General features: G+C 44.4%; 1 protein-coding gene across 2 annotated transcripts in view; it reads left to right on the top strand.

Moving 5' to 3' along the window:
* Nucleotides 1-14,893, top strand: part of LOC111874174 (pyruvate dehydrogenase (acetyl-transferring) kinase, mitochondrial) — a 40,463-nt gene that overhangs the window by 12,208 nt on the left and 13,362 nt on the right. For both annotated transcript variants that reach the window (XM_023869459.2, XM_023869450.2), the window contains exons 2-3: nt 11,183-11,390; nt 13,133-13,317. In XM_023869459.2, coding sequence (XP_023725227.1) covers nt 11,183-11,390; nt 13,133-13,317 — 393 coding nt within the window. The remainder of the gene's footprint in view (nt 1-11,182; nt 11,391-13,132; nt 13,318-14,893) is intronic.

Below are 14,893 nucleotides of genomic sequence, written 5' to 3'. Positions count from 1 at the left end.
AAATGTGCCTATTATCCAATTCTCTCGGTTGGTTCGGCTGGGTGGCTTAGCCTTATCATATCCACGCAGACTGAACCGCTGGATAATAACCCTTCTGCATCATCGGTTTTGTTGTGAGGCCATCAGAATTCTCATTACGTACCAAACAAGAGTGGCACGCGGTATCATAGCTCATCGAGGCACTATGCTGCAAGTCGGAAGGTCGCGGGTTCGATTCCCCATTAGGTTACTTGATTTTTCAATTGACCTAATCCTTCCAGCCGCACTATGGCCCTGGAATCGACTCAGCCTCTAACAGAAATCAATACCACGTATCTTCCTGGGAGTAAAGGGCGGTCGGCGCGTAAGGCTGACAACCTCACCGCCATCTGTGAGCTAATTGTAGAGAAAATGTGGGAACCTCAACGTCTCACAACCCTATGGGCCTCCACGGCCTGTTACACGGATATCTTTACTTTTACTTGTTTTTACATACGTCATCCAGACCGACTCTGGGGTCCACCCAACCTCATATCGAATGGGTACCGGGGTTAAAGCAGCCGGGGCTTGAAGCTGACCACTCACCTAGGTCAAGACACTGTGGATCTAGATGACTGCGACTAGTAAATTGAAAAGCATGTGGAGGGAAACTGTTGTGGCGTCGTTTAAGGTGCTATTCCCGAATTTCTGGAGGAAGTTGGGAAAATCTCAGGACAGCAGGTATCCCGACCGGGACTCGACCTGGTCACCTCGTGGCACCTGCCTGACAGACTGCGCGGCGTCAGATCGCAGAAGACAATGAGTGCTCTTCGCGAATTTTGTTGGCAAAAATACAGAACAGCAGAAATTCTGTACGACACAAAGTCGTGAATTATTTTGCCTTGCATTTCATTAAGTATGGACCACATCGGTGAAAAGAAATATGTTTTAGAAAGTAGGGTAGCTCAGCTGGTATAGTGACTCGGCTACTGGTTGCGCGACCGGGGAATTGAAGTTAAATTCCTGAGAGGGACAGAAATTTGTTCTTCTCTCCATGACGTCGAGAGGGGCTGTGACGTCCACACCGTCTCCTGTCCAGTGGAGACCGAGGGTAATGCGGCCGGGGCTTGATGCTGACCACTCACCTTCGTCTTGTGTGTAGATTAGGAATGCATGCCTCCACTCCCCTATACATATTGTGATGTGTTGTACCGTAGCAAAGTAACAGCGACAACCGTTGCTAGGGAACAGCTCCGTGGACACGTTTCCTCTGCAACGAGAAAACACGCAATAATGGAGGAGACATTTTCTTTGCGTTCCTTGCCGAAGCCGTATAACGAGGACTAATAATTCGAGCTGGTAGCTTAAGTATAAAAGGGTCAGGCCTACGACCGTTCAGCCGACTAACTGCAGTTCCAGACTAGTTACACAAGTTACGGCATAACCTGCTGCACAAACCTGCATTGACACGAAACCTCTGTATAAATGTGACACAGTGACAGTGACACAGAACCCACAGTGACCTGGACGCCGTGACAGCGCGGATATACTCGTGCTGAAACTGCGGTGCAACAAACGTAGCGCCTACACAAAAAGACGGACCCCTCCCTCGTCGAAGAGGAGGCCCTATTTCGAAACACGTGCATGTCTAGGAGAAAACAAAAATCTGGGACATGGATCTCGAAGAGACTGAAGCCAGGGATGACTGTGCTAGCGAAGGCCAACAACAATTTCAGCGACTGACTAAGCTAGTATCTGCTGCCGAGGAAATTTCGGGAAACCAGAAGGTTAACGTCCGCCGTTGGAACCACCTACCAAGCAACGGCTAGTGAAGACTGAGAAGTCTATGTGTGCTCCAGTTATTGTGATCTTTGGAGCGTATAAGTCCGTGAGACTGTCTCTAGTTATTTTCAGTTACGAGTGCAAGTCTCCAGTAACTGCAGTTACCAATCCAGACCTCGTCTGTAGTTACACTTATCACTTGACAACATTTATCTCGTGGTTTGCGATCAACCCCAGGGACGGCTTTTACTTTAGGTAGCATCCGGAGTTAGCATTAGTCCGTCTGTAAGTAGTCATGACAGAACTTTTGTTGGAATGCATTTACCCCGTGTTTATCGGGCATGGTGATGCAACTGTGTGTTGGTCTCACCTCAGTCCCTAGACTGTAGCCGATCGTCATGGGCACTGGTTGATCTCTGATGAGGATGGTGTTATGAAACGACTTTATAATCACTTTACTGGAGACAGTGTTGCCAGATCGCCATGTTGGCAATGTAGTTTACATTACAATGCATATATACTAGTGAAATCCTTGTTCAAAAATCAACTTCGAAATATTGAATTTCCTTACTGTGACCATGTGGAACAGACCCCCCCCCCCCAATTTTGGAGGGAAGCTCCCAATTCGGGAGGAAATTAAGAGGAGACTGAACTCGGGTAATGCTTGCTACCATTCAGTCCAGAACCTTTTGTCTTCTCCTCAGCTGTCCAAAAACATAAAAATTGGAATATACAAAACTATAATTTTGCCTGTGCTTCTGTATGGGTGTGAAACTTGGTCTCTGACATTAAGGGAGGGGTGTTTGAGAACAGGATGTTAAGGAGAATATTTGGACCGAAGAGAGATGAAGTGACAGGAGGTTGGAGAAAACTGCATAATGAGGAGCTTCATAACTTGTACTCTTCTCCAAGTATAATTAGGGTGATCAAGTCAAGGAGAACGAGGTGGGCTGGGAATGTAGCACGAATAGGAGAGACTAGGAATGCGTATAGGATATTGGTTGGAAAGCCAGAAGGAAAGAGACCGCTGGGAAGACCAGGAAGTAGGTGGATGGACAATATTAAGGTGGATCTTAGAGAGATAGGATGGGATGGGATTGGATTGGATAGATCTGGCTCAGGATAGGGACCAGTGGAGGGCTCTTGTCATCACGGTAATAACCTTCGGGTTCCATAAAATGCTGGGAAATTCTTGAGTAGCTGCAGAATTGGCGGCTCCTCCAGAAGGGCTCAGTTCCATGGGTAAGTAAGTTACTGTGACCATGCGGTTACCACAGATAACCAGTCATGCCAGCGATCCATTACTACGAGTCGTAGCTCTTTGAGGGCGCCGATATGGCGATTCCACCGAATAGGCAGGCTGTGTAACTTTTTTTCGATAAACGTCAGGGCTGCAATACCGACTGAAGCATACGTAACTGTCAGTCTGTTTTACTGTTGCCGTCGTCTGGTCCATTTTTTTTTACCCCTCTGAATGATGACTTGTATGTCATAAACACAGTCAGCCATAAACCTTATCCTATTTGATGTAATTGATATAAACGTTTCTTTATTAAAATCCATCACAACAACAAAACCGTTGATGTTTAACAGTCATTTGCTGCTTGTTTCGGCTTTTTGGAAAACCATCATCAGGCAAATACACACGTGTTCCTAAGCTATTCAATTACATACCATATCATATAGTACAGTAGTGTTGGTTTTTCGACAGTATACCTATTATTATTACTATTATTTAACTGCAAATGGGTTTCCACCCGGTGGCAGTGGTACTACAATAAGACAACAAACAAATAACACGCATAAACACGTTCAAACAAAGCACAGCACACAAACATTAGTAGAAAAAAAACAATATAAAACATAAAATACAGTAAAGGGCAAAGATTTTAAACGACGTAAGTTACATAATTAAAAGGGCCGCGCCATAGCTTAAGCGGTTAGTCGCTGGCTTCCCACCGCGGCGTCCCGGGTTCGATCCCGGGTCTGGTCAAGTGGGATTTGTGGTGGACAAAGTGGCGCTGGGGCAGGTTTTCTCCGAGTACTTCGGTTTCCCTTGCCAATCTTCATTCCACCAATTGCTCCTCAATCACCCTCACCTATCATCTGGGGCTGCTACCATAGGCCAGAAGTGGCCGCAGTATAAGAGACTTAATCCCACCCCACTAGCAATAAAAAATACACAATTAAAATATAATTAAGAACTATACATACTTGTATAATATATCCTATTAAGGTAGGTTGTTACAGTCGTAACGTTTAAGTCATAGTGTTTTTGAGGACATATGGCGATAGTTTTCTTGCTCTTATACATGCGTGCAGTCTTATCTAGTTTTGATAAAATTTGACGGGTACCTCTATTTACGTGTCTGGTAGGAAGGCGGACTGCAACTGACTGCAACTGCAACTGCAACTGAAAATATAAATGTTGTTGGTGTTCACCATAACGCAAGCAACGGTCATTTTCACAAATAAAATTAGCTACTGGTCCTTAGTATGAGAGTAGCTCAGTGTACAAGTATCTTCTGAAGATGAAAATATTTGTAGTTTAATGATTGTGGCAGTAGCTCTGTGTAGTGAATAGGAAAGGATATGAAATAAAGCGGTCGTGGCCTGATTGGAATACTGTTGCCACCATGTGTGGAGGAGAGGAACTAAGGAAAACAACGAAAAATCTCAGTCATTGTAAATCGGTGCTCCGGCCGAGATTTGAACCGTGCACTTCCCGAATACAAATCAGAGACGCAGCCGCTAGAACCAGCCGGCTGGGTGTGACGGAAATATAACCCATTTACGGAACGTTGTGGTTCTATATGAGAGGAGCTGGAGCGATGGACAAAGTGGCTACCTGTCTGTCTTCGGTACGCAAACATCGCTGTCATCGAGTATTTCTGTCTAAACATCTTTGACCGTGCGTCATCTTCAGACAGTGACGTAGATCGTTACGTCATCCTTAGAAATTCACGAAATTTCGGCGTTGGGCGGAAAAGTGGCCGCACGGTCTAAGGCGTGAAGTGTCTTCGCACTATCAAACACTGGGGTCGTGGGTTCGAATCCCACTAGAAGCCTGAGTGTCTTTCCGCTTTCCCTCTGTCTTTGTGTTGTGTAGGTAGCGGCTTTGAGACGGGCTGATCCCCCATTAAAAGGGTAATACCGGCTGTCTGTAAAGATCATCGGATTAATTCTGATTGGAACAGACCAGAGCGTCTAATACGAAAAGAAGGAGAATATGATGATGATGATGATGATGATGATGATGATATGGAGGAAACCGTAATCCCCGTTGAACGCGAAGGATTTTTTTTCCGTAGGGTTGCTTACTCAGGACGTGACGTACCCTCAGAAATGTTCTGGACAATGTATATTCGGAATATACATGCATTTAATTTATTTGCACAGACTTGTCAACGTCTCGCGGGTTATCGTTAGGTCAGGCGCGTGTCCGGCCGAGTCCTTAATCATTTTGACCTTGTTAGTTTATCTGTACCGCGCACCTCTTCAACTGTACTTAAGCGGCAGAAGACTGGCCCAGGTGTATGTATACTGTATCTCTTCAACACCCCGGTACGCATGCCCAGTCGGAGAGGCGGCCTAAAACCAACGATGCAATAGTGGAGCGATTTTGCTTTTGTTTCTTTTCTTTTTGTTTGTTCTCCTGTCTGTTGCATTTCACTTCTTATGATAAGATATGAAGTCAGCTGATAGAAATGTTGCGACATTGGTTTGTGTGTCAAGTGTTAGCACGAAAGCGGTAGTAATTTAGAAAGTAAAAGGCAATTTTAATGTTTTGTGTAGGGGTGCAGCGAAGTCAGTCGCCATAACATTATATAATATCCGGTATTTAAAAAAGTGCAGCTCTTTCGAACGAGCTACGACAGACGACCGCTGTTGACAGAGCCACCTACCGGTGATATAGTGTACTACTTGAAACCAGCGCAGGCGGCTCCCTGTGTTAAATCGTCCAGAATCGTAATTGTTTTATTGCAGAGAGAAATTAAATCTAGGAAATGGAACAGTGACGTAATATCAGGCTTCTGCAGATTCTGTAGGTGGAGGCGATGCGTTTGTCGGAAACGTTTGAACCCATCTCTCAGGCTGCAATCTGTCGTCATGACGCATTAAAGTAAAAGTAGCATTGCTCCTTTGCTTCACTACGCCAAGAAGGCGTGTGGGGGAGTGGATGTATAGATCCACGTTTTCTTGACATCGGCATTAGTTGGAGGTGAGTGGTCAGCTTCACGCCTCCAGTACCCGCTGGATAGGACGCTGGTAGGGCCTCAGAACCCATCTGGACAACATCGAGAAGAGAGGGTTCTTGCCCCCACCTGGGAGGACCATGTCTCTGTATTTATGTTCCCCAGTGAGATGATAGGGCCGCCTCTGTGGTCTAGTGGTCAGAGTTCCTGGCTACAGAGTCAGAGGTCCAGGTTCGATTCCCGGCGCTAAAGATTTTCTGAGAAGTAGTGGGTCTGGAAGGGGCCCCACTCGGCCTCGTGAGGATAATTGAGGAGCTATTTCAAGGACATAGCCGCTCCGGTCTAGAAAACCGAGATTAACGGCTGTGAGGATTCGTTGCGCTGACCACGCGACACCCTCTATCCGCTGAAGTTGGCACTAAACTTCGGCGACAAGCGGCGATCGCTCGGTCGGTATAGTTCGCTTGCGAACTGAAATCACGGGAGTTTTTTTTAATTATAGAATTGTAGGCTGGGGGGAACCAAAGAGACTCGGAGATAGACCTACTCGAGTTCTACCCGAGACTGAACCACAGACAGCGCGGTTAGCAGCCAGCGTTCATGTTTTCTTTTCTCTTTATTCGTGGGGTGAGGGTGACGTTGAGTCCGGTTGCTACGTTGGCTGCTGCTGAGCCTGCTGTACCGGCTGCGGATGGAGCAGGGAGCAGAATGACAGTTGGCAGTCCACCGGAAATCCAACATGACCAAATGTGGGATCGAAATATTGTCTCCACGGCGGGAAGCCGGCAAGTAACCGCCTCAGCTGTGACACTTCCGCCGTCGTTAGTTAACTTTTTCCGAGAAATCCCAAATTTCGGAACCCTGATATCCATTACTGCAAGCCCCGTAATTGGACCACCATCTGGTGGAGAGGTTGTTCCGCGCTGTTTGGGTCACTTATGATTCCTTTTGGGGGGAGGGGGTTGCCCGTGTAACGTGCACACCACTCCGACACATGGAATTAACGCTAAACATTATTCTTATGGAAATTGCTTACGGTTTTTTTTTCAAGAACAACATTTCGAAAATTAGTTGTATTTCCGTCGTCAGGTGTAAAGGGGGGAAGGTTCTTGCTCGATTGGTTACATTAGAAAGAGCCTCGATCACAGGACATCTGGTAAATAGGAACCCCCCCAAACCTCATTACGGAAACAAACCCAGTTGCCCGTAATTACTGTTTTTTTTTAACTTTTTCCATCGTCCGGTATTCTGGAGACTAGAAAACACGACGTTTCGGAAACTGTATCTGTTTCCTTCCTCAGGTGAAGGTTTAGACACCTCCTGAATTGGGTCCCTTCGAAAGAGCTAACCCCTCTAAAACACCGGACGATGGAAAAGGTCCAAAACCCCAGTAATTCTGAGCGTTATACACCATTGTCAGGGCCCTTTAGAATCCCAATTGTCGATATGCTGTCTTGGAAGAAAAAAAGCCTAGACCATGGGTTTTGGATTGGATGGTTGGATTTATTGCACCTTATGCTTTCACAATTCGGGACTACAGGTAACCACAGCGCTGTCGCTATTCTAAATACTGTACAGTTCACCATTCCACACGCACTAGGATTCTCAGTCTCTCTCTACTAGCCGTATCCTGGCAACGGATTGATAACTGTCTCACTAGCACTTCAAAGACTCGACACCAATTCCTGTGCACCCTAGCTCATGCCCTGGCAGGCTGGCGTCTCGAAACTCGTCTCTCCATTTCACTGCTACTCTACTGGATGCGTCTGAGTCAAAGTCACATCGCGACTGACGGTGTCGAGCCCCATCTAGGGCTTATGACCAAATATTTATTACTCTTTGACAGTTACGGTCTTCCTTTTGTGGGGCGCCCTCTCTAACGAGAGGACGGGTCTGTCTTTTATATATGCTGCTGGCCGTTGCCAGAGCACTCTTTCTTGGGTCCGAGTCCGATGGGACCCGCGACCATATTTTACTGTCTCAGATTTGAGACTTCCCTTTTCGTCTCCACCTACGACTCGCAAGGTCACGGTGGTGGAAGAAACCGTAAAAATTAGTAACGATGACGCAGTGTAACAAGTTTCCTGCAAGTCGGCTGATAGTACCGTGTGTAAATGCTTGCTTACGTCACGTCCGGCCTAGCCATCCTGTGTAATTATGTGAGACATCGGGGTCGTGATGTTTGCCTCTATAATTATTCTTAATAATTACCATTTGAGTTCTTTCCGGGTCATTGGCTAGGTGTGGTTGCGTATGCACGTGGATCAGAAGTTGCCTCCGGCTTTAAGGAATATGACTCTCGTTGAACTCAGCCTGTAAAAGAAGAACATTTCTTCAGACATACCTGACCTCAATACAGCAGTTTGAAATCCACTTTAATGCGAAATACTCAAATTTTGTGAATACCTGTACATGTTTTCAGTACCGACAGCTCGATCGCAGAATAACTTCCAGTCCCTATTGTTGCTGCCGTCTTGCCATGTTGTGTTGCTCTTCGTAACTGCTGCCACCTCTGCCATGTGCTGGTAGCAACCCTCGGCTAACATAACGGGAACGACAGAACAGCGTTACCTGTCATTTTCGGTTCCTGTTCGTAACTACTAAGTCAAGTAAGGTAAAGCTATCCAGGGAACAGGCTGTGGAGGCCCACAGGGTTGTGAGACATTGAGGCTCTCGCATTTTCTAGTCAGTCAGCTCACAGATATTGGTGAGATTGTCAGCCTTACTCTCCAGCCGCCCTTTACCCACAGGAAGATTCCTGGTACTCACTTCTGTTATAGGCTGAGTCGATCCCAGGGGCATAGTGCTGCTGGAAGGATTACGTCAATTGAAAAATCCTCTGAGCTCATCGGGAATCGAACCCGAGACTTTCCATAAGGATACACCGAGTAGGTTGACCCATCGGTAACGCTTCTGACATGTGTTCGGGAGATACTGTGTTCGAATCTCAGCTGAGACAATGATTATACCGGTTTATCGTTGGTTTCCTTAGTCCCTCCAGCCAGATTCCGGGATAGTACCTCGATTGGACCGTGAACAGTTCTTCCCAAATCCTTTTCCATCCGCCATTCATCTCGTATACTACCATTTTACACTATACTCCTTTAGTCTGAGCTGCTGAGAGCAATGCCAGCACTCGAATATTTAAAATAAACATAATTGGTGTTGGAGCACAAGGCAAGCAGACAGAAATGTGGTGGCACGAACTGCCCTCATTGGGCCGTATTGTCGGCCATTTTCGGAATTCCTCTTCATGATTTCTGACCTTTTAGAGCTTCCTCGTTCAAGTTCCTTTTGATCGTCTTCTGTTTCCGTTCGCTTGAAGATTCCACTTTAATGCCCCCAACCCCCCCACCTCTCAGTTCCCGCTGTAATTTCTTCTTGTCCCATTTTGTGGCAAAGCTCCTGTCCGGAGATCGTTTCTGGTCACTTTACAGTTCCTCCCAAGCAGCAGTATGTAGTTGCTTTCGCTCATGATAAAGAATTTGATCTGTCACACTCTGTTGTCAAGTGGATGGCTCTCCTGCTTCGTATTCTGGATGCCCCGGGTTCAGAACTCGGCTCGGAGACCAGTTATCATGACTGGGATTTTTCATTTGTTTTTCCTGTCGCCCCTTTGTGCAAATGCCTAGAGGTTACCTCAGATTAGTTCATGACCGCCTTATTCCTGATCCTCTCCAATTCATCATTCACTAATATCATGTGAGCCTGGTTAGCTCAGTTGATATAGCGACTGGCTATGGGCTGGAGGACAGAGAGGTTGGAGTTCAAGTAGCAGTAGGGTCACAATTTTCTCTTTTCCATATCGTCCAGACCAGCTCTGGGGTTCACTCAGCCTCCTATCCACTCGGTTCTGGGGCCTCTTTAGCCGGGGGTAAAATGGCAAGGGCGTGAAACTGACCACTCACCTCCAGCTAGTGCCTTGGTCAAAAGAATATGGATCTAAACATCCACTCCCCCATATGCCACCTTGCCATAGTGTTTAATTAGTTAAGCACGGGGACAACTTTACCTTTTACCTTTTTATCCTGTCCAGTCTTCATTAAACATTTCCTGAATACCTTTTGTAGGAGTAAATAAACCTTGTATGAGCAAGGTATAATCCGTCTGAAGCCTGAAAATCGCCTGTTTAATATTTAAAATTTCACAGGAAACATGTCAGTCTCCATAATGAAGACCATGTAGTTAATGCTGTGTAGGAAAATGATTGTTGTTTATTGTGAGAATTAAACAAATCATAAATGATAGAATTTGAACAGAACAGAACAGTAGTTACAAAGAGTTGTGTGTTCTGGATTGTAACTCCATGTAATCAGTTGAAAGTCAGCTGACGTTATGGAGGGACAGCTATGCTTGCTATATGCATCATGCTGGTTAATTGCTTGGCTTATTCTTCAACCCTGAAGATAGAGACATATTCATCCGAAATAGTGGTTGACTTTGAGCAGGGTATAGTGTCTTATCTACCAGAAGACAGAACTCTCTTCAAAATGTAAATTCATGTTATATGCAAAATTCACAATTTCTTTTAGTGCCAAAACAGGTGATGCATGTGCTAATCTCTGTATTTCAGAAGATTAAGAGCCTTTCATGAAAACTAAAATGAACCCGTTCAAAGTTCTGATATAGACACAACATTAGCTTCATAATATTATCATGTCAGGCAGTTAGACATGGATTTTTCACCTCATTCAGTCCCAAGTAACTTCATCTGAGATATGTGGTTGACAGAGTAGAACTGGAGCAGCCATATCTTTGGTTAGCCCTAGCTAATCATTCCGCCATTGCTCCATACTTGTTTATCACCATTCCATGAGGTGCACAGTAGCTCTGATCAGGCAGCATATTGTTACACCATGTCCTGAACCAGTTTCTGTCCTCACTGTATACTTCCGTGAAGCTCTTTAATTCCCACAGAGCTTCCCAAAATACCTCTAGATGTAAAAGCCAATGTCATCCATGTGCTTAACTAAGCAACATGCCACAAAGAACCATGGGGGAGTGGGATTTCTCTACATATTCTGAACCTGACACCCGCTCTGGCAGCTGAATGCAGTGGTCTGAACACTGTAGAGAAGGGAGAAATTTCTTACACGTGCTGGAAATCGAGCCCTGATCCATCAGCCATCCAGTCCACAACCCAGGCTCTGTACTAACCGAGTTCTCTCCTCTACATACCTCCAGATTACAACTTGTTGATCTCTAACATCATGTCCCAGAATATTTACCATTCTTGATGTTGACAGGTCTGAGTGCATGTCAGCGCAAATCATTCGTATTCCTGAGGAAGGAACTGCCAGTCAGGCTAGCCAACATCATGAAGGAGATACACCTGTTGCCAGACCACCTCCTGCGCATGCCGAGCGTGAACCTGGTCAATCAGTGGTACGTGCGCAGCTTCCAGGAGATCCTAGAATTTGAGAAGACGGATGTCAGCGATGGCGTGCTGGACACGTATGTGCACTCACAGACAGATTATATTGTGATGTTCGTGTTTCTTGTAGAACAGAAACTTCCCACAAGGATTCTCATTAGAAACACACAACACAGATATTAGAGTTTGAAGATCACTTTCTTCTGGGATGTGACACCATGTAATCTGGTAGAAATTCTCCAACATTTCAGAGAAATATGCTACATCAGTCTTCAGGGCAAAGACAGAAACAAGCCAGCAATGAGTGAGAAGCAAGTAGAATGAAGCTTTTTTGGAACTGTGGACATTACAGAGAGTAACCGACCCATAGAGGATAACTAAATTGGATCTAAGTTTCTCGTAGCACTAAGTATGAAGAGCTCTGGCTTGCTGCATGCTACCTGCTGGTAGATGGAAACAGTATATTCCTCCCAAACAACATTGAACTTCTACCAGACTACACGGTGTCATCCCAGAAGATAAATAATCTTCATAGTCACTGCTGTGAGGACCTCAAATCCAAATTGAATGAAGAAAAAACCTTTACTGCTGGAAGTTTTCTTGACATTCTCCCATTTCCCTTGCTTTCTTTCGACCAAGTTCCTTAACTTAAATACTTAACACAAATCCATGTAGTTATTTTAAAATCTAAATGTGGTGTCCATTTTGTTTAATATGTGAAGCAGAATGAATTTTATAATTTCCTTGTGTGCATGCTTGTCTGTCTGTCTACATGCCTAGCTGTTCTTCGCTGACAGCATTTTAAGAACATGACCAACTGTCGTGAAATCCATAGGAGCCAGTCATAACATTATGCAATGAAGGAGCAGAAGAAGTCCATACATTTACATCATGATGAAAGCAGAGCTGTTTTTGAGAATATTGTATGTTGGGGGGCAAAGTGAAACAATGAAAAGTCTAGTATATGCTTCAGTGCTTCCCATCACAAACCTTTATGCTTATCTAAAATCGTTTTCTTGTATTAAAATATAAAAAAAGAGACCCAAACATGCTACACTAAATCAGCAACAGGTCATATCAAGTACTGATTCGGACATGAACACTGTAATCCCTTTGCTGATACCCAGGGAAATGGTTTGAACCCAGCATTTAATAATACTTTTATACAAACTTGGAAGGCCTCTTACGCAGAAGGAGAATAGTCCTATTTACACCAGCACTTAGTTGTCTATACAGTCTGTCATGTCATTAGCAAACAAATCTTTTGAAGTTATCAGTCACAGTATCAGACATTGAGGTCATCACCAGCTTCATGCTAAGTGATTACACAACTCACTATAATTCACACTTCAGTTCGGTAATAATTCAGTAGAAACCATATACTATTAAATAGAAGTAATGAGTTTTGAGGAGGCAGGATATCTCAGCCTGTGTTATGACTAGGCTCTGTGCTGAGAAGCCAGGGGATCGAAGTCTGATTCCCAGTGGGGGCAGCGGTTTTTCTCAACTCCGTCATGTCCACATACTGGCTGTGGGGCCTATCCAACCAGGGACTTTGCCCTTGGAGGTAAACTGGCCAGTGTGTGAAGCTAAGCAGTCACCTCCACATAGTGCAGAAATGCTTGGAGTTATACTCCATTTTGTCACTTTCAGCTCTCATAAATCATTCGCTACATTCTCCAACGATCTCAGTGTGGGCCTTCTCACTTTTCTTCTATGTTAATTTCTCATGCCTGAAATAAACTGAGCACATTCCAAGCAGCAAGATTTAACCCACTTTCCTGCCAGGCCATAGTAAACAGTATGTGATGTATCGTTTCAGGTTCTGTCAGGCGCTGGTAAAGATACGGAACCGCCACACAGATGTTGTGCAGACAATGGCACAGGGTGTGCTGGAACTTAAGGAGTCCCATAAAGTAGACCACCAGATAGAGAACAGTATCCAGTACTTCCTGGATCGGTTCTACATGTCCCGTATCAGCATCCGCATGCTGATCAATCAGCACAGTGAGTTCCCCATTTGGACTCAGCCTCTTTATTTAGGCATATGTCTGTAATAACGGCGCATGCGGTCACCACCATTAACTTCAGTATGCTCACATGTTCCGTATGTACAGCATGTCACTGCGTCTGTGGAAAGGATATGTTCATGAAAATGTGTACGTATTGTGAAATTCCATGATACAACCCCTATTTTTCCATTGACTCCCTGGTTTCTTTTATGTCTTCCACCAATTTTTTTTTTGGTAGAGTGAGTGGTTTTTGAGAAAACTATAAGTTTGATTTGAGCTTCTTCTTCTCCTCCCCCCACCATTTCCACAGTTAAATGAAACATCTAGCGACCAAGCATCTCCACCCATTGCTGTCTTCTGAAGATTCCCTTTTCACTTTCCATCCTTCTGCATGGCATTTTTTTCTAACATGTTCCCATCTTCGTTTGTCTTCTTCGTGCCTGTTTTCCTCTTGTTCTCCTTTTAAAACCTTCTTTTTGAGTCTCTCTTCAGTTGTTCATGAAACATGGTCATACCATTTTATTCTGTTATTAATATCTTCCTGTGTCTCTAAATTCTGTCCAATTCTTTCATTTCTTATTCTCTCTCTCTCGTCATTTTCCCCTCTAGACTTCTTACTAATCTCATCTGAGCTCCCATTAGACTGCCAATATTTTCCTGTGTTTGTGTTTATGTTTCTTCACTCTACATCAGCATGAATGTGTAATAATTTTTAAATAAAGACATTTTTCTTGTCTTTGGCATTTAATAATTCCGAAGTATATCCCTCAACTAATCGGTGAAATTGTCTTAGATTTTCTGTTTTTCCTGTAATTTCTTCCTATACTCTGCTTTATTTATTTCATCATTGTCACAGTTGAGGGATATTTTGAACAAATGTGAATCAGAGTCGAATATGTATGAGAACTTGTAGTGTAGACCCTCAAAACCAGTTTTAATCAGTATCCATTTTGTAGTGTTAGAGGTTAAGCATATCTCAGCAGTTATCAGTATATGTAACAACCGCTTCAGTTGTTACTGCACAGCACTGCACTCGCTTCCTTTGAATTCTACCTCAGTGCTCCTCAATACACTGAACTGTTAACAGACTGACTCACTAACAATCTAACTAGCTCACTGCTTGCTCCTTTTATAGGCATGTTGCCCATAGCAAAAAGCTCTAGAATCTTCGTAGGTGACCTTGGTCTTCCTCTTCAACTGATTGGCTTCCCGAAAATTCCAGATGGCATGAGAAGCATGAAAAAGCCAGAGGACATGCCCCCACTGCGCCCTGCTGCTGCGACAGTATGGACAGACAGACAGACAGACAGACAGAGAGACGTAATTTTCCCTGTATAACTTTGAGTACTGTTCATTTTTCTTGCATAACCTTCCACTGAATGTAAGTACTCAAAAAGATACTTCAGATGTGCAGCTACATCTGCATCTACCCAGTGATGGTAATTAGTGTACAGGTGCATACATTAGCAATGTTTATTTCTCTGCGTTGAATGTTCACTGTGAAGTATTTTTCAAAATGTCATAATTTACGTGGATTATCAGGAGGATGGATGTTGAACGAATTTTAAAAC

This window comes from Cryptotermes secundus, unplaced genomic scaffold, assembly GCF_002891405.2.
Source record: "Cryptotermes secundus unplaced genomic scaffold, Csec_1.0 scaffold47, whole genome shotgun sequence".
Lineage (NCBI taxonomy): Eukaryota > Metazoa > Arthropoda > Insecta > Blattodea > Kalotermitidae > Cryptotermes > Cryptotermes secundus.
This window is presented reverse-complemented; position numbering and strand designations above follow the sequence as displayed.